Source organism: Pomacea canaliculata, linkage group LG1, assembly GCF_003073045.1.
Source record: "Pomacea canaliculata isolate SZHN2017 linkage group LG1, ASM307304v1, whole genome shotgun sequence".
Taxonomy (NCBI): domain Eukaryota; kingdom Metazoa; phylum Mollusca; class Gastropoda; order Architaenioglossa; family Ampullariidae; genus Pomacea; species Pomacea canaliculata.
Window position 1 is genome coordinate 21,177,250 of NC_037590.1, and position 18,226 is coordinate 21,195,475.

Genomic DNA, 18,226 nt, shown 5'->3' on the forward strand with positions numbered 1-18,226 from the left:
TGATTATTTGAAGTTTCTTATACTAACAATATCGCTGTAAGATCTGTACAGATAAATCAAAGGGATTCCCCACAAATTTAAAAAAGTGGTAAACATTTAAGTCTGCAAAAATGGATTCGTTATCATCGACAAATATCAAAATTAAGTTTTCGTTTGAATGCATATTATTATTATTATAGTTTTCTCTTACAACACCTTTTAAGAGTATTTTGGATGAGTAATGAAATAATGAAGATGGCAAATACACTCTGGTATACAGACTTTTTCCGGACATGGTCCCGTGAATTAAATATCTTTTTTACCTCCCAGTGATCGACTGTGGCAGCCCGAGTTTGGTGGTGACAGGTGGCTCCGACACCGTGTCCACGTCTTCTGGTCTCGGAGACACTTTCGAGTTCTCGTGTGGGCCGGGCTTAGTAGTGACTGGCACGTCTACCTTGAAGAACATGACGGTCAGATGTGGGGAAGATGGCCGCTGGGGTTTCGGAACCCTGTACTGCGAAGGTTGGACTGCATTTCTGTCTAATTTCTGTGCCCAAAGATGAAATTAGACTTTGCAATTTTATTTATTTTATTTTTTTTTTTTTTTTGGATCAGCGATGGTTTGCAGCTGAACAGCTAAATAGATTGCAAATACGAAATACCGAAAGCAAAGCAATCGTTGATAAGAGTCTGGATAATATCGTAAATCAATGCAGATGCGGTGATGTCGCCAGAAAATGATGTATGGTGTATAAGGAAACAGAATTAAGACTCTACTGCAAGAAAAGAACTCTGAAAATTAAATATTTAGAAAGCTTGCTTTGTAAATGTTTCCTGATTGCAAACAAAGTCTTAAGTGATTTATTTAGTCTTTTACAGCTGCGCGAATCTCTCACTAACAAGAGCAACATGTCATTGTGTTCCTGAGTGTCACGTGATTTGTGCTCTCAGGTCAAAGGTGCACAGATCCAGGAACTCCAGGTGGCATGAACATGACGTCAGCAAGTTTTGACGTCAACGGAATGGTGACCTACACCTGTCTACGTCCTGGCTACGTTGCAAGCCCACAAACGCGCACCTGTGTGTATGAAAACGGTCAGACGAAATGGAATGGCTCTACACCCGTCTGCGTGGGTAAGAAAACATCTAGTTGTGGAACTTTTGTTGTGACTATGATGTGTGGTGTGATCGACGCTAGATGACGGTAGTTGGTGCTATTGCTGCAGACCGTTTGGAAAATGAATACTGTTTTCTAGTCTTCTGTGTAGATGGAGGAACTTTCATTACAATAGTTCTCACCTTAAGTAAACTAAAGGAAAATTTACATGATTCTGAGTATCTTATTTTTCCCTGAGACTGATTTGTTAAACATGCACATACGCACGCGCACACACACACTGACACATAGTTCATTTCCCTAAAACTGTAGTCAGCTTAATTGCAAGATACTACGCAAAATAAAGGAACGTAAAACATAAAATTTAACAGAGCAAAATTATCAGGAGCTTTTATTATCTGTGGATAATTTCATTTCTCATTTACAAATGGGTGGTCCACACAGACACTGAGCCACCGGTCTTCTCGAACTGTCCGTGTGGGGTTATCTACCGTAACATGTATACCTCCGCTGCATTCCCCATGCCGTACGCAACCGACAACTCGGGGCTCGTGCTCCCCATCAAGGTCTCTCCTCCCGGCTTCCGGCTGGACATGCCGCTATCAAAGACCTTCAACGTCAACTTCACGGCTAGTGACGTCACAGGCAACACCGCCACCCGCCAAGTGGTCATCATCGTCAGGGGTATGAAGTCTATTCTCCTCTCGTAATTGTGCTTTCCTGTCTTCACCTGCATTCTCTTCTCTTCTGCACTGAGAGAATTTTCTGTACGAGTTGAAATATTTCTCACTTCATTGATATTGCCGACATTTTCAAACCCTTCCAAGTATTTCCATCATAAATTTCTTTTCGGTTATGTGTATTTTTTCCCTACTTTATAATGCAAAAAAAAATGTACAAAAGTAATAATAGTGATTTAAATATATATTTTGATATTTTCCAGATACCGTCTCTCCTGACTTGACATGTCCAGACTACCTGCAGTTTAACGTCAATAGTAGCACATCCTACACTGTAGAGCTTCAGACAGCGGGTAACATCACCGGGGCTAACCTGACCTTCTATCCCGACAGGATGGTGCAGGTGGGGCCTACAACAGTGGGAGTTGCCCCTTATCACGTGACCACTATCGACGGCTATGGATTTGAGCGACAGTGTGCCTTCATGGTGGACATCAAACGTGAGTGATGACCAGGGATGGGCAAGCTACTTTTAATTTGTAGCCGGCTAGGCTACAGCTACTTTTTATCAAAATGTAGCCGGCTACACTACAGCTACAATTTTCCAAAAAGTAGCCAGCTACTTTGGGCTACTTTTAAAATGTAGCCAGCTTCTTTTGGCTACTTTTAAAAGTGTGATGTTATAACAAGTTAGCTGTAGCCAGCTGGCTGTAGCAACATACACAAACATCAAACATACACACTAAACACTATTACTTGCTTTACAAAGTTTTTATTATAATAATAAAACGGAGAACTGCGATATACCGACAATTTTATTTAGTGAATCCATAAATGCTTTCATTCATTCCTTGCACCCTTCCTCCCCGGCCTTTTTCACACAATAAGTACACGTATTTTACGATTATATTAAACATTTCTGGATCTTTTTCCTCATCCTGTTTTAGTGACAAAAGAAATTATATAAGTTTTCCGATAAACATTTGTTTTCTATAACTATTTGTTCCCTATTACTTAGAAATGAAAACTAAACAGATGCTTAAGTATCAGGTACCTGGTGGAATTTTCAATAAGTTAGGTTATGTGGTGATGAAAAATGTCAACCTCTTATCAATATTGTGACAATGAACAACAGACCATTGAAATAAATGAGTTTGCATGGAATATAAGTAAAACACTGCTTAATCTACTTTAGGCAAGCAGATCATAAGGCATTTTTTTTCTAACACTGACACTGAAAACAAAGAAAGGAACACAAACTAATTGTTTCCAAAAGCTGATAGGGTGAAAAGTATAGTCGTGGCATACTAGAATAGACTTTAATTATATAGTAGGATGTCAAATGTAGCATATAAACACTGAAATATATTTTTCAAAAATGATCTGATACAAGATATATTTATTTTAAATCTTTAAGCTTGAATTTCTCTTTTTGTCGTTTTTGACATCCAGTCCTAAACTATAAAAACATATTTCTCAAGATTGGCTTGTGCTACAGCAGTAACATTTTGCAATTTTGTTTAGAAATGCATAAGCTACAAAGTGATGCATTGGACAATATGGTATAAACATTACTTTTGATAAAATTAACATTTTTCTAAATATTTTCTAAATATTTAATTGCCACATTCACACTGAGTCGGGGGGTACCATGTCTGATTTTTTATATCTCCTAGAAATCTTGAGATATCAAAACGCCTTATGCATCAGTTTTCTTATCGGTGCCTCTAGTTTACAAAAAACACAAAACTTTTGGTATATGACTTATGGTATTGTGTAAATTTGTTTTTTAAATGCTTGTACGTTTTGAAACAAAAACGTTGATTAAAGTCACAATTTTCACTTTAGGTACTCAAAAACAGTTTTAAAGTGCTATATTTATGTTATTTTGTTACTCTATATTTAAAAACCCCTAAAGATATTTAAAATATGGATTTTAATTTTTGGAGTGTACCGGTAACCTTAAAACAAATCTACATTCTTTTAGTCCTTCATGGAATTGAATTTGACCACAACTTTGGCCTCGAAGTTGCTGTTTGTCACCCTAGTGCGCAGCTTTGTCATGATAAGTCCTGCCAGACTGAACAATCTCTCAACAATTCTTGCATTTGAAACTATACCCACATTTTGTGGCTTCGCAAAATGTAAAAAAATTTCTAATAAGGCTGGAAATTGATGGGTACGTCCATCTTCGTTTTTCAAATGAAACAAAATACCGCTCCCGCCACTTGGACGACACAGTACTTCCGGTTACTGAGCGTTCGAGACACGTGGTGTCTGGCTGTCAAGACACCGAGCAGTGAGAGCAGTGGCTGTCGTCGTCTTGCTGACACGCTGTCGACGAATGGTCGTGAAAGTAGCCAACATGTAGCCAAGCTACAGCTACTTTCTAAAATGTAGCTACGGCTACAAGCTACTTTTTTTAAATTTGTAGCCGGCTAAGCTACAAGCTACAAAATTTGTAGCCAGCTACAGTAGCTGTAGCCTAGCTACAGCTACTCCCCATCCCTGGTGATGACAAGGGCTTTGCTTTAGATGCTGGCTCTGATTACCCTATATGTGACATGATGGTAGTTACCTGATTTCTGTTCCTGTGATGTGATTGTAATTCACTGATGTCTGCATCTGTGATGTAACGGTAGTTACGTAATTTCTGTATCTGTAATGTTGAAATATTAATTGGAAGAGATGATAAAGTCGACGACAGTGAAGAAGAACAACAGCAAGAATAACAGGAGCGAAACGAGCAATTTCAAAAAAGGAAAAGACAAAGATTTTATGATCAAATGAAAATAATTTTTTAAAAAACTTTACAAGAAATACATTTAACATTTACACTATCAAATCCTAATGTAACCTATTATATAAGGTATGACAATTTCCGTTTCACTTCACGTGACAAGCTACGACCTGTAAAAACATTTCACTTGTCGTGTTTTGTTCATCGCAGCGACTGTGTGTCTGAGCGACTACCTCACGCCAGGTGGCGCCACAAAGCAGTGCACGTCACAAGCAGATGGCAGTCTTACCTGTACTGTCACCTGCGGCGCTGGTATGGCATTCCAAGATGGCAGCACTACCATGACCTACTCCTGCTCCGGTCAGAATGTGTGGTCTCCTACTCTTCCTGCCAGGTCTTGTAGTCGTGAGTATTCAGTCCTTTAATCTTCATGATAGCTTTACATGCTAACTGTTTATTTAGACTTTGTCTGCATGGATTTGTCTGAGTTTCTCAACATAAATTTAACACCTCCGAAAAAATTAAACTAAATCCCAACAGGGAACAAGTAATGAATTTGTGACTATAGTCTTCACTACTTCTAAAGAAAGGTCACATCACTAGCCATCTCTAATCATGGTTCGATACATGTCTTGATAATACGGAATAAGTTCTTCTGCTCACTAAGTAGGTATGACTTTGCCAGTAATGTCTGATAATTGTGGTTCTGTGTTACTGCAGCAACGGTTGTGCCTCGGTACATCTACATGGTTGCGATCAACTACAGCTGGGATGGAACTGGCAGCATCTCTTCTTGTCTGAATCAGTCAGCGGCAGAGCTTGTAGCTGTGATACCTACAAAAACCGTCACCCCATGTTCTATCGATGGAGGACCCCCGTATATCAACTTTAATGCGTCTGTATTTAGTTTGGACAATAATACGGTGAGACATAGGTAAAGCCAGATATTCTCATAAGTGTATTATAGAGATCGCATTTCTAGTTCTACTGTCGTTTGGAGTGAAACTATGGGAGCCCCCCCCCCTTTCCCCAAAGCTCACTTTCTTACTCTTGTCTTCTTTCTCATTCTCCTTCTCCTTCTCAGTGAGATGGCATGCTTGAAATTGTATGTATCTGCATTTCAATGAAAGTGTATTTTGATTGATTACTTTTGCATTTATGTTTCTTTTTGATTACGTGTTTCGTTCACAAACTGTGTCCTATTTCTATACATATATATATATGTGTGCCGCAGACGAATCTTGTCCTGGAATTGACAGTTACAAACATGACATCCATTTCTCCAGCCGACTATGAATACTGCCGAAGTATCTTTAGCAACCCAGATTCATTAAGAGCAAAAGAGTTCTTCAAGATCCAAACTACGAGCTGCGCCGGACAGACAGGTTCTGTGACGTTTACTCCAGACAGCAGAAACGTCACTAGTAACAGTTACGTGTGTCCACGAGGAACCACTCTCCAACTTGTCAACTCACAAAAGTTCTGTGGTACGGACTCGTGTCTTACATTCACTAACAATCAGTTCATTCACTTGAGGTACAGATACGCCAATAATTTGTTGTACGTACATTAGTTTGTAGATATGGCTGTGCTGTTTTGATATAATCGTATCGAAATAATACATTTTCATTTGTGCAAAAGAAAATTCATTGTTGGACAGACTAATTTACTAAGAATTTGATTGATGTATATTCCACACTGACGTGACTGTGTAGCCTGGTAGTCGGTGCCCCTGAAGAAGCACAGGTCGCTGGTTCGAAGCCAGCTCAGCCCTTTAGTTCGAAAACTTCCTTTGCCCATCCAACAGCTGTTTAACAGGAATGGGTAGCTGACTTAATACAAAAGTTGTTACCATTGGCCTACCTATGGCACGATTAGTAAAAAAATTTCGCTTGAAAAGTGACAGTGCTCGTCCTGTAGGCACGTGCACAAACGCATTAAAGCAGCTCATCAAACGCTCAGCTTCATAGACTTGCGTGTGTGGAGGTGAATAAAGCAGCTCAGTTTATTAATCTCGGCCTCCTTCACCTTTACCTAAGTGGACAGTCAAGGGCGAAGACAGAGTGATTGAAGAATATCCAGGGTTACTTCGGGAAATCCCATAACAGCTCAGTGTGGGGTTTGAAGGTACAGGTTACACGGTGGGATCCCATGTGTTACAGTTCTAGTGTACACTATCAAATCCTACTGTGGAATATAAATTTACGATGGTTTAAGACCTAGCATTTCTGTGAAACATGGGTGGTATTTGCTTATCAGGAATATCATAAATGTTAATGTCCACATGCTGTTAATCTAAATTTACTGTCATTTTATTCGTTTTAGTGCAATGTGAGCCTGGCTACATGGAGAATGGGAACCAGTGTATCGAATGTCCTTCTGGCCAATACCAAAACCAGACTGGACAGACTGAGTGCAAGGCTTGTGCTGGCAACTTTAGTTCTTCACCAAGAGTGTCTGCTAGTCAGTGCGTAGGTGAGTCCTGCGCTCCTGTGTATGACAAATAATGTTTGGTATCGCTGGTGCTGCTGCTTATGTTGTTGCTGCTGCTTATGTTGTTGCTGCTGTTCTTGTTTCTGTTGAAAGGATTTTACTTTGGCTGTTTAATCTCTTGCTTTTCGTTAGGGTTTTTGGGTTTTTCGTTAATTTGGTTTTGAAAACCTCGAGGCCATGGTATCTGCAAGGATTTCAATTTTTTCAAACGATTGACATTTTTTCACTAAATAAATCTGCATTATTTTTAGGTTAACACTTAACTTAATCTAAATTGCTACCAAACATCCTACCAAGCCATAGGTCTTCTTTCGATTCATGTAATCTGCTTCTGGCTGCAGAGTCCTGCCCCCTGGGTTTTGCAAACGGGCAAGGAATAGTTGCAGACCCCTCACGTTGCTATGCCTGTCCTGTTGACACCTACCTCAACACGTCCTACACCGCGAACTGCACGGCCTGCTCCAATGGCTCCACCACGTTCGGCACAAGGGGCGCCTCGTCGTCTGCACAGTGTAAAGGTAATACCAACCTTTTTACAACCTTCAATCATTTCATAGAAAAAAATATACTGCAATGAGCTTGTTCGAGATACACACCTACAAACTCGTCAAAACAAGATGTTTGTACTTAGACATGCTCCTTGACCTATGCTTCCCGATCTCACAATGGGAGAACCTTTTGTAAATGCATTTTTGTGTGATCCTGACGTTTATGGTTTGACTTTTGTGTGTATGGCAATGTTTGTAGAAGAGTATTTTAGACGGGAAGGGAATATTCACCCTGAGCTTTACCAGGTCATGAGATAAAAAGAAATGTGCTGCCTACTAGACCTTTAAGTCTTTAGGATCCTTTCTGTTGGCGGCTTCTTGACATCACATGAAAAAAAAAACATGTTTCTAATGAGAGTTGCCCTGTGTGCCGACAGCCTGTCCACCAGGACAGTACCCAGTCAACAGCACCTCGTGCTCGCCATGTCCCCGGGGCTACTACAAGAACTCGACAGGCTACACCAAGTGTACGGAGTGTCCAGCTAACACTACCACCAACACCACTGGATCGTCAGCCTCTGCTGACTGCAGTATGTGTTACAGGGCCACTTAGTAGGATTTCACACACTGTTAATCACCGAAGCAATCATTCAACCACGTGTTCAACATTTTTAGAAGAAATAATAATTATGTCTAACAATAGCTATACAAGAGCAAACGCACGCACAAGCACATGCGATGATAATCCCGTGATGCAACTTTGAAGATCTAGAATAATGAATTATTTCTCACGACATAACAGTTCTACTATCTACTGACTATCATATCTGCTATCTGCGTTCAATCAGTTAGACAATCTGAGGACAATCAGTTTTGATGCACAGCCAAACATATTTGTTCCTGTCACGATGCTAAAATATTGCAGTTATAAATTATTACAGTATTCAATGAAAATTTTAAGTGATTACTAACGCAGTTTCTAGAAGGGAGAAATATATTTATTAATTTTAAAAAAATTCAGAAGACAACAAAAAAATGCATGAGATGGACGGCTTTGTGGTTGCTTGTGAATGAGCAAAGGAACTTGATACCGAAATTTTGTTTTTCTGTCTCAGTATCACCCACTTCTCCTGCATGTGGAAACGGTGGCACACCAGTCATTTACTTTCACGAATACACCTGTACCTGCCCTGAGGGTAAGCACACGGACTGAACGACTGACTTAATACATGGGTGGCCTTATGCACGTGCAAACTGTGAAAATCAAGCGGCCTCCACGACAATATGCATTCAATATAAAACAGAAAGAGAAAATAACGACACAGCTGACGGCAATGTGGCTGATAAACATTGTGGTTTTTTGTTTGTTTGTTTGTTTGTTTTCTTGGGGGTTTTTTTTTTTTGTTTGTTGTTGTTTTTTTTTTGGTTTTTTTTTTGGTTTTTTTTTTTTTGTTAATTAGTTCGTTGTATTTACTAATGTTTCTAGAGTCGGAGCAGTACGCTACATGTTGTATTATAACCTTCTCCTGTATTGAGAATATCTCGGGCCGCCACTTGGTTTATTGACACTGGCGGGCCAAGGGGCCACTGATTCTCTCTCCCCAGGGCCGCCACGAGCCTAGAGCCGCCCCTGCTTCATACACCGGCAGGACGACACGTGATGCCACTTACAATTAAACTTACCTATTTCTGATGTCAGTTACCTCAATTTACATGTTTATTGCCAAATGAAACATATCTTCGTATTGCCAAAAAGAACTGATAAAACAGAAATTACTGTTCATATCACTTATCTGTCTTGTCCACTTTTGTGCTTAGAACTTTTGTTTTTTCTCATCTTTTCCTAGTCTTTCTATTAAAAAATATACGGTCATTCCCCCATGCCAGTCGCGGGGGAGGGGATAATTGTGATATTTAAAACATCCCTACTTCCTGTCCAGGCTACTACGGAACGACTTGTGAAAACCCGATCAACCCTTGTGACTCCAGTCCCTGCTACAACAATGGTACATGCAGCACACAGGGCTTGAACTACACCTGCTCGTGTCCTTCAGGTGAGACATTGCTTATTAATTTTGTCTGCAATAAAAAGTCTTCGTTTGTTTTTATGTGCACTCTGTCTCTTTCTATTTTATTTATCCCTCTCTCCTTTTTGTCCCTCTGTGTGGTGTCAAGGGAGGCAGACTGTCTGTACAAAGTGCCCAATGTATGTATATTTGTGAGTAAATTTAAAGGCTCGTCTGTGTAGTCATTGTTGTGTCTGTTCCTCTACATTTCTGTACACTTATGTGTCATGTTTGTTTGGACTCTCTCTCTAAGCACACACACACACATGTTCATATGCGTGTACTCAGGAGGTCATATCCGTGTTAGACTTTGGACTTGGTTCCGATGTTGATGCTTTCCTGAACCTCATTTCACAGTTACTTGTATTTTAAGCTGACACATAGCTGCAGAAGACCTTATAAATCAGACATGAACAAGCTTATCCAAGCACTGGCTCAGAAAGCAAACATGATTATGTACAAGGACTGTTGTCTTTATTACTCACCGTGCTATTCAGTAGTTTCTACTGCAAATTACTCCTACACAGAAACTAAAGGTCTTTATCATGACACTTCAGATCCATTTTTTTTTCAAAAGCTGGATTTATTTTCAGTTACAAGAGGATCAAGTCTTCTTTTCCGTCTATATTCGAGAAAACTTCATTTGACTCGTTCTGTTACCGGTTTTTTTTTTTCTCTCCCTCTGAAGGCTTTACTGGAAACCAGTGTCAAGTCGATTCCCAGAATAACTGCCAGAACAACACGTGCTCGGACATCAGCTTCTGTCGCGACAAGATTAACTCCTTCGACTGTGTGTGTCCCTCTGGCGGCAATTATACAGGACCACAGTAAGAGCTGACTTTCTGATGTTCATTACCTGATCATAGTTACACACAAAGTTGACTTTCTGGTCTTTGCTACCTGAGGTCAAGACCACGCAAAGTAAGAGTTGGCCTTCTACGGCATTTGAATGTGCAGCGAAGGTAAGTTGTTGCCCTGAGGCAAAACGAGAAATTCAAGGAGAATCGTGTTGTTTCCGAAGTAATAAGACGATGACTGTCCCCCGCAGATGATGTTTTACCTATTAATCCGTACTTATAAAGCAGTGGCAAAGGTGTTATAGGGTAAAGAAACATGAATTAGCGTCCCGAGGCCTGAACACCACTTTATAACTTCGGAAACAAGAAGATTCTCCTTGAATAGCACCATGTTGCCTGTGGGAAACGACTTACTCTCGTTTCTTCATGCTGAAAGCTAAAAGTGAACATGGTAAATATATAGCTGTTTGGCTGATCAGATCTCTGGATGTTCCACTGGATGCCTGTTATCCTCCCTCACCACTGTTATGTTTTGTAAGGTGTGCGGTGCCCCAGGACCTGTGTTCCTCTAGTCCCTGTAAAAACGGTGCCACCTGTCAAAACTTCCCTGGCGTCCGCTACACATGTCAGTGTCAGCCAGGCTACACTGGAAGCACTTGTGAAACACTTATTGGTAAGTAAACAGCATGAAGGCTGTTAGTTAACTAACTCTAATAATAAACCATTTTTATTTTCTTTTAATTAGTTATCAAGTACAATTATCATTTCTTGCGAGAAGAACTCTTAAAAGTCATATAAAAATAACGAGTAACTTTTGCCTTCATTTTGGTTTGCTCACTAAAAATTATTATTCACATTTCTGAGGACAAAAATTGCCTTATTTTTTCAGATCAGTGTGCTTTGAACTCTCATGGCTGTCTGTACGGAGGTCAGTGCACTAATGGCATCAATAACTACACTTGTTCCTGCCAACAGTCTTACCAAGGCTCTCACTGTCAGCAGACACCAGACTACTGTAACCAAAGTAACCCTTGCCCCGGTGGCGTCTGCTACAACGACTACAACATGTCCAAGGCGCTGTGTGCCTGTAGCTACCCTTACCGACTGAATGGTAGGCGACAACGAGAACTGGCCTTTAAAATATTCGAAAATTATAAATATAATGTCTCTTTAATGCACCAAAGTATGGAGAAATAAATCTAAATTTGTGTATGAGAGGGACAATAAAAAAGAGAAAGACATTAAGGAAGAAAAAACACTTTTTCATACTCCTATTTGCTGTTTCGCATATCTTTGTCAAAGAACACACACACACATATATTTTATTTCGTGGAGTTAAATGTTCGTTGTTATCGTTCAGCTACATTAATGTTGTGAATTCTATTACAAGCTGATCTCAGTGATCGTTCCTATGGCAACCGATATTTCTAATTTTATTGGTAATTTTTTCTCATAAATACAGTCAGCAGCGGCCGTTGTGAGGAGATTGACGTCTGCTCTGAGAGGCCATGCCAGAACAATGCCACGTGCCAGCGCGTGTCTCCAGGCCAGTTCCACTGCGCATGTCCACAGGGTTACGAGGGGTCATTGTGTCAACACATCGTCAGGTCCTGCACCAACAATTCGTGTGTTCACGGACAGTGTGTAGATGTACTGAACAACTACACGTGTGTTTGCGATACTGGCTATACTGGTAAGGACTAATAATAAACCTAGGCCTAGTTTATGTCGTAATAATAATTATTGTCAAGGTAACTCCTGTCACTTCAGTATATTTAAGCGGAGCCTTGCTTCTATGAATTTTTTTTTAATTATCCTTCACAAGTTAGATGGATGTACTTATTAAATCCTCTTGTTAGCTTTGTTATTATACCAGTGACAGGAGCTTCCATCCTATTTGTGTCTAACCTCTCTATCACAGTACCGATGCACAGTTTTCAGCAAGGCTCACAGACTGAAAAACATCCTGGAATTCTTTAAGGGGTCATTCAACCCCATTACGCTGACCTCCCTCACACAAACTTCATTATTTTTAAATCTATTTATATTGCTTTCAGTCATTGTAGTTTTTAATCTTATTTCTCTGCAGGTCGTTCATGCGAGGTCAATGTCGATGACTGCCCTGGCCAGTGTGTGATGAGTAACACACTTACCTGTATCGATGGGGTCAATCAGTACACTTGCTCTTGTAAAGCTGGCTTCACTGGTGTAAAGTGTGAGGTTAGAGGTTTTGCATGTTATTAAAGTTTTACAGCGTTCCAGAAACATTAAATTTGAAGAAAATGTTCTTGGGGTTCTGCTTTGTGTTTGCATTTTCAAGACTTGGTATAAAATAATCTGAATTAAATATCAGTTGTGTTGGTGTAGTTAAATCTGTGAGGTTGTCTTAAGACTGCTGCCAACAAGTGTTTCATGTTTTTCTACTGATGGAAACTACCTTATGTTCAGACGTGTATCGAGTTGTCCTGTGTGTTCAAACTGACACTAATATGTCTTCAATGTCTTTAACCTGACGTCAGCTAATTTTCTCGCTGTCCAGACTGATATCAATGAGTGTGCGAGTCTGCCCTGTAAGCATAACGGAATGTGCGTCGAGAGCGGGACACCTGGTGACTACAACTGCACCTGCAGAGATGGATGGACGGGGAAAAACTGCGACACACTTCCTGACTTCTGTAGAAACGACTCTTGCCAGAATGGAGGAGTGTGCTACAGCTTGCAGGACAGGCTTTTCTGCAGGTTCTTAATTATTTAATTATTTTCCACTGAAGTGTACCGTTATTTTCAACAGCTTTATCTGACAGCAGAGTGTGGCAATGTGCCTGTGTGCGTACACGCGTGTGTGTGTGTGTGCTAAGCTTAATTCGGTTGGTAGCGATAGTTTGGAGCATGTTTATATTTGATTTTTTTTTTCTCCGTTTAAAGATGTTAATAATATCTCAAGATAAAATAACTCTACGCAAAATAAATAGCGCCATGCATCTCTTACCTCGAACAAAGTCAACAAAGTATTTATCTCCCCTTCTTCACTCAAAGCATCATGAACATGGGTTATCGGCCCTGGAAGAGAGGGACTGTCGATGGTGAATGTGTTTCACTATTTGTCAATATTTCAAATGACTGACATGTCGATAAAATGTAGAAATGCACGTATTAAGCGAGGGATATATCTATATATATATATACTTTGTGTCTTTTCCAAAGCTGTCAAGCAGGTACACATGGAAACGCTTGCAACGAAACCACGAACATCTGCAGCATAGTGAGCCCTTGTGCCAACCCTAACCAATGTCAGTCTGGCAACGGAACGGCCTCCTGCAACTGTCCTCAGAGTAAGTCACGTGTCCAGTTCTAAGCCGGTGAGGAAAAGACTTCATATATGATGAGCAATATAAAATGTTTCTGAACGATCTTAAATAAGGAGATATGAAACAGTATTTCCCAGTTTCATTTATTCTTCAAGTAAAATAATGACGCCAACGATCTGTGGGCAGACTCCACTGGAGGTTCATGCCAGCTGGCCAAAGATTTCTGTAGCCCCAATCCGTGTCCGACTGGCCAGTGTGTGACAACTGATGTAGGCTACAGCTGCCAATGCCAAGGTAACATACGTGCACTCATGAAGCACCAAAAAGAATTTTCAGCTTCTTGACATTTGACTGAAGTGACTAGCCATAAAGGACAAGTCCTCTTGTCCTCTTTCTAGGTTTTTTCAGAATGCTTTTAAATGGATTTGATGAACGTAAATACATGTAGACTCAACTGGTATCAGGTGATTGAGCTACGGCAAGTGAAGTTACTGAAATGGATCGAGAAAATCTATGATTGTCTGAAAACATCAAAACGTAATGGTCAAACAAGCAGAAAGGTAGGGAGGACCACAGGAAAATTACTGAAAAGAAATCGTGACATGCGCACTGAGCAACTTTGAATGACATACTCTCGGGTCGGAAAAGCTTCGCGCTTCATTGTAGCAACACCAACTGCTTTGGTTTCAGCAGCTGACAACTGTACCACCACAAACCACTCGTGTGCTTCACTGACATGTCCCAGTGGAAGTAGTTGTAAGGAGACAGCAAGTGGCCCTGTGTGTCTTTGTCATCCGGGCTACCTTCTGGGTGGTGGTGTGTGCAAAAGTACGTTCTCTTTCATGTAGTGAACTCTGAAGTAAACTCTTATTTAAATGCCAGACTACTTGTTTTAAAAACAAACGGAAATAAAAGTAAATGTATCTCGAAAAAAAAGTTTAAACAATCATAGATGTCAGGCTTGGGATGTACGGTTTACCCTCCGTGGTCTTGGACGTCCATAGATCAGTAGTTAGTGAATTTGTGAAGAATGTTTACGTGTTGGATACTAGTAACATGATGGGTGGCTGGTTGCCTGGTTTGTCATCTGGCTTTGATAGTACATTGGAAGGTCAGTCAAATACGTAGTGGGCATCGCTATCCGACTGTGGTCTTGACAATCTCATTATTATTCTCAATGTCTTGGCACTGTCAGACACGTCCAGCGACTTCGACATCTACTTCACCAGACGCTCCAACACTGCGGTCCGGGCTCTGCAGCCATTCACAGTCACAGGACAAGCTTTAAGTCTCACCTTCTGGATCTCTTTCCTTGACGATTCGAGTTCCTTCCCGGTACAACTCCTCAGGTAGGTCCTTTGGTACATTACAGATGTTAAATATCACGATTTATACTTCATCTTGTCACATATGATGAAGAAATGGACAAATTGTCGTGTAGCACCGTTGTCTTCTTACTACAGGCTATATACATATAATTATTATCAGTAAAACTTCATTAGAACACGACAGAATAATGTCTTGTGGATAACATCTTTATCATTACCAGCCCGTGCCTTACCTAGTTCGTGTCTTACACAATACAGTTGTGCAGGAGCGGGACATCAGATTGTAGACTTGCTTCCAACACAACAGTAACATTCATGAAGGTGTCCATGGGACTATGATTTAACGAAATAAACTTTATGTTTAGTCCTTGTTACTCCTCGAGGAGCATAGGGCAGCAAACAAACGTTGTAGTGCGATTCAATCACTAGGACAGCTTCTTAACAACAAAATCAATTACAGTTGTTGTTACCTTTATGGAATGATATCAATCATGTTATCACAATACCTGTATTATGTTGCATACAGTGACAGGATGGACCGGGTGCTCCTCGTCTCACAGTCTGGAGTCACCTTCGGCGGTACATTTGCTGTAAACTTTACAGATTATAACGGAAGTCCACAGTCACTGTCTGCAGAACACAAATGGACCTTCTGTGCGATCACGTGGAGTGTGACAGGCCAATACAAGATCTACATCAACAGTGTCGAGCTGCCAAGCGGCAATGGAATTCCCAACGGTTATTTCCCCTCCTTAGGAAGGTGGGTACCCTGGTTACATTTTACATTTGTCATTTATGGAAGGGGCAATAACCATTTAAATCTCTCAGGTCGTTCAGTTGATTAGTTTTGTACAAATTTTGCGCAGTTGCCGATGGTTGATGTTTCACAAACTTGTGTTGACAGCGTGTTGTACCCCTACATCGGCGAGGACTTTGTTGGCTACATCTCGCAGCTCAACGTGTGGAACGGCACTCTGACCAGTCAGGCAGCCCTGGCTTTGTACGCCAACAGTGCTGCTGCCCCCTCATCCCTGGCACCAGCCTATCGCTGGGCAGAGTATCAGTTCAACTCCTGGGTCAAGGTTATCTCCCCCAGCACCGTGAAGCGAGACAAAACCATGTGTCAGATGAAAAACTATGGTAACGAGTGTGCCAACGACACAGGTACCTGCACGCTGCATGATGAATATATTTTTTTGCTGTTTTTGTAAACATAGAAAACATCTTTTTTATCTTTAGTATTTAAAATATTTAAAAGTATTTTAATTTTCTTCATTTAATAACTTTGCAAAAATGTTTAAGATCTTAAATATCTTTGTTTACCTCCTCACTCAAAATGTTGCTTACCGTACAAAAATAAAGTGCGATGAAATTTATTTTCGCTGACGCCGCATATTATTTGATATGTCGCATATTTCTATTGACAGCATAATGAATGACGAAATTAAAAAAAATTAAAAAATTTATAAAATAGTATGACAAAAGACTTCTTGTTCAGACACACACATATGTGTATATATATATATTAATGTATACAGAGAGAGAGAAATGTTTATAGCCATGTGACACTAATTCTATATGTTCTGTATCCTTCTCACGAGCAGTCAAAACGCCGATTGTCGCAAACTGTTCCACGACAGACCTGAAAATTCCCACCTACCGTCAAATACAGTTATTTGACCACATGAGCACGAAAACGATCTTCCCTGAGGATTATCAGGTGTTTACTAACATGAATGGTGAGTGTCCGTGTCTTATATGCCTGTGATCAACTCATTTTTTAAATAGGCAAAGAGCTACCTAAGTTAAGTGGACTAGGAAACCGTCATCCGGCACGATACTGTTAGAATATATAGACAGAAGTTCATTGAGTGTGGATACAAATATTCACTACTACTACAGGAAGCAGCCATCCTCTCGCTTCTCTCCCTTTCTGTCGTTGTCAGGCATTGACTTGTTTCAGCGACTGTCAACACTCTACAATTATGCAAATGTTACTTTGCCGGTGTAAATGATTTGTACAGGGCTCTAGAGACTGATAAACATGGGATACATTACTGAGATGGGGTACATTACGTCATTTGTATGTGGGTACATCGGGTAGCATAAGTATGTCGTGGATGTGAATGGCTGGAGTACATGGGATACAGCAGCGTCTGAGTGTATGTGGGGAGATGAGGCACAGTAGCACGTACTTCACGTCTTGTCTCGACATCACGATACAGTCTGTGACTTTCTTGATGACCTGCAGGAACGCTGCTGACCTTTGGCGCCTACCACGTGGTGTACGCATCTAGAGACACAGCGGGCAACGTCGCCATGTGTCGCTTTAACGTCTACGTGCAACGTGAGTTGACATTACGCAGGTTTCCATCTTCAATTAGCTATGTGATGTGTTGTAGCTATGCCACTCTTTTAACAAGCAGCAGTATGGAGAACAGTTCCTTGGATGTCTAGTGTCTAATATTCTTATGACATCAGCGTGGTTGGTAACGATTGTTTCTTTATAGTGATCGCAGTTTCTTGACTCGCCTAACCCCTCTAACAACCTCTCTACAGGTGAGGGTCATGTGTGCAACTCTGGGGAGGCTGACTCTGGTGATTCAACTTTGACCTTTTATGGTGCGCAATCCTCGTTGGGTGAGAGCGTGACGTGCCCGGGGAACTCTAGCGTCATGCCGTTCACGCCCAAGGTCCTGACGTGCGGCAAGCTGGGCTCCTACAACCTGGGTGACCTTTACACCCTGCCTCCAGCACAACCGTGTAGTGGTGAGCAACATGTACACCACCCTGACTTTCCGAGTCAAACAGTTCATACTTGCTTATTTGAGTTCTGTATAAAACATTCTCTGTTTGTGAAAATAATATGAGGACGTTAAAGCAGATTTTAATTAAGAAAATTAATTTTATGCGCGTTTTTGCCTAGACCAAGGAAAGCCTGACTGGAAATATATTTTGGTAGCTGGCAACTTCTACAAAGTCCCACCAATAGGAATCTGAGGGTTGTCTTGCACTTATGAACAAACAACACTCGTTTGTGGACACGCTTGCATTACTCATTTAAAAAACCTCGATTGTTTTATCTAGACTTTATTTTCCTTGTAGACTTTGTGGATATTCAAGTGCTGGCGACCTTGTCCCTGAAGTATCAGCTGGGTGTGTCCTGTGGTACCACTGAGTCAACATCGCTGAAAAGCAGTCTTCAGAACAAAGTGAAGAACTTGACC

General features: G+C 40.7%; 2 protein-coding genes across 2 annotated transcripts; both read left to right on the forward strand.

Annotated features, from left to right (window-relative positions):
* The first annotated feature begins 310 nt into the window (after positions 1-310).
* On the forward strand, positions 311-2,287 carry LOC112560550 (sushi repeat-containing protein SRPX2-like). Its single transcript, XM_025232469.1, has 4 exons — positions 311-504; positions 934-1,116; positions 1,544-1,783; positions 2,043-2,287. The coding sequence occupies exons 1-4, from the start codon at positions 447-449 to the stop codon at positions 2,285-2,287; spliced, it is 726 nt and encodes a 241-aa protein (XP_025088254.1). The 5' UTR covers positions 311-446.
* Positions 2,288-5,786: 3,499 nt separating this feature from the next.
* LOC112560558 (fibropellin-1-like) lies at positions 5,787-18,226 on the forward strand (the record flags this gene model as incomplete). Its single annotated transcript, XM_025232481.1, has 22 exons — positions 5,787-6,006; positions 6,845-6,994; positions 7,354-7,530; positions 7,938-8,090; positions 8,616-8,696; positions 9,441-9,554; positions 10,255-10,393; positions 10,903-11,036; positions 11,253-11,474; positions 11,826-12,056; positions 12,453-12,583; positions 12,903-13,102; positions 13,568-13,695; positions 13,858-13,965; positions 14,362-14,499; positions 14,867-15,020; positions 15,526-15,759; positions 15,904-16,163; positions 16,604-16,738; positions 17,251-17,346; positions 17,559-17,768; positions 18,105-18,226. Coding segments are annotated over exons 1-22 (3,537 nt in total), but the record flags the coding sequence as incomplete, so codon positions are not given.

Coding starts and splice junctions, on each gene's coding strand:
- LOC112560550 (XM_025232469.1), top strand. CDS start 447: ATGACGGTCAGATGTGGGGAAGATGGCCGCTGGGGTTTCGGAACCCTG. Junction 1,117..1,543: donor CTCTACACCCGTCTGCGTGG/GTAAGAAAACAT, acceptor TGGTCCACACAG/ACACTGAGCCACCGGTCTTC. Junction 1,784..2,042: donor AGTGGTCATCATCGTCAGGG/GTATGAAGTCTA, acceptor GATATTTTCCAG/ATACCGTCTCTCCTGACTTG.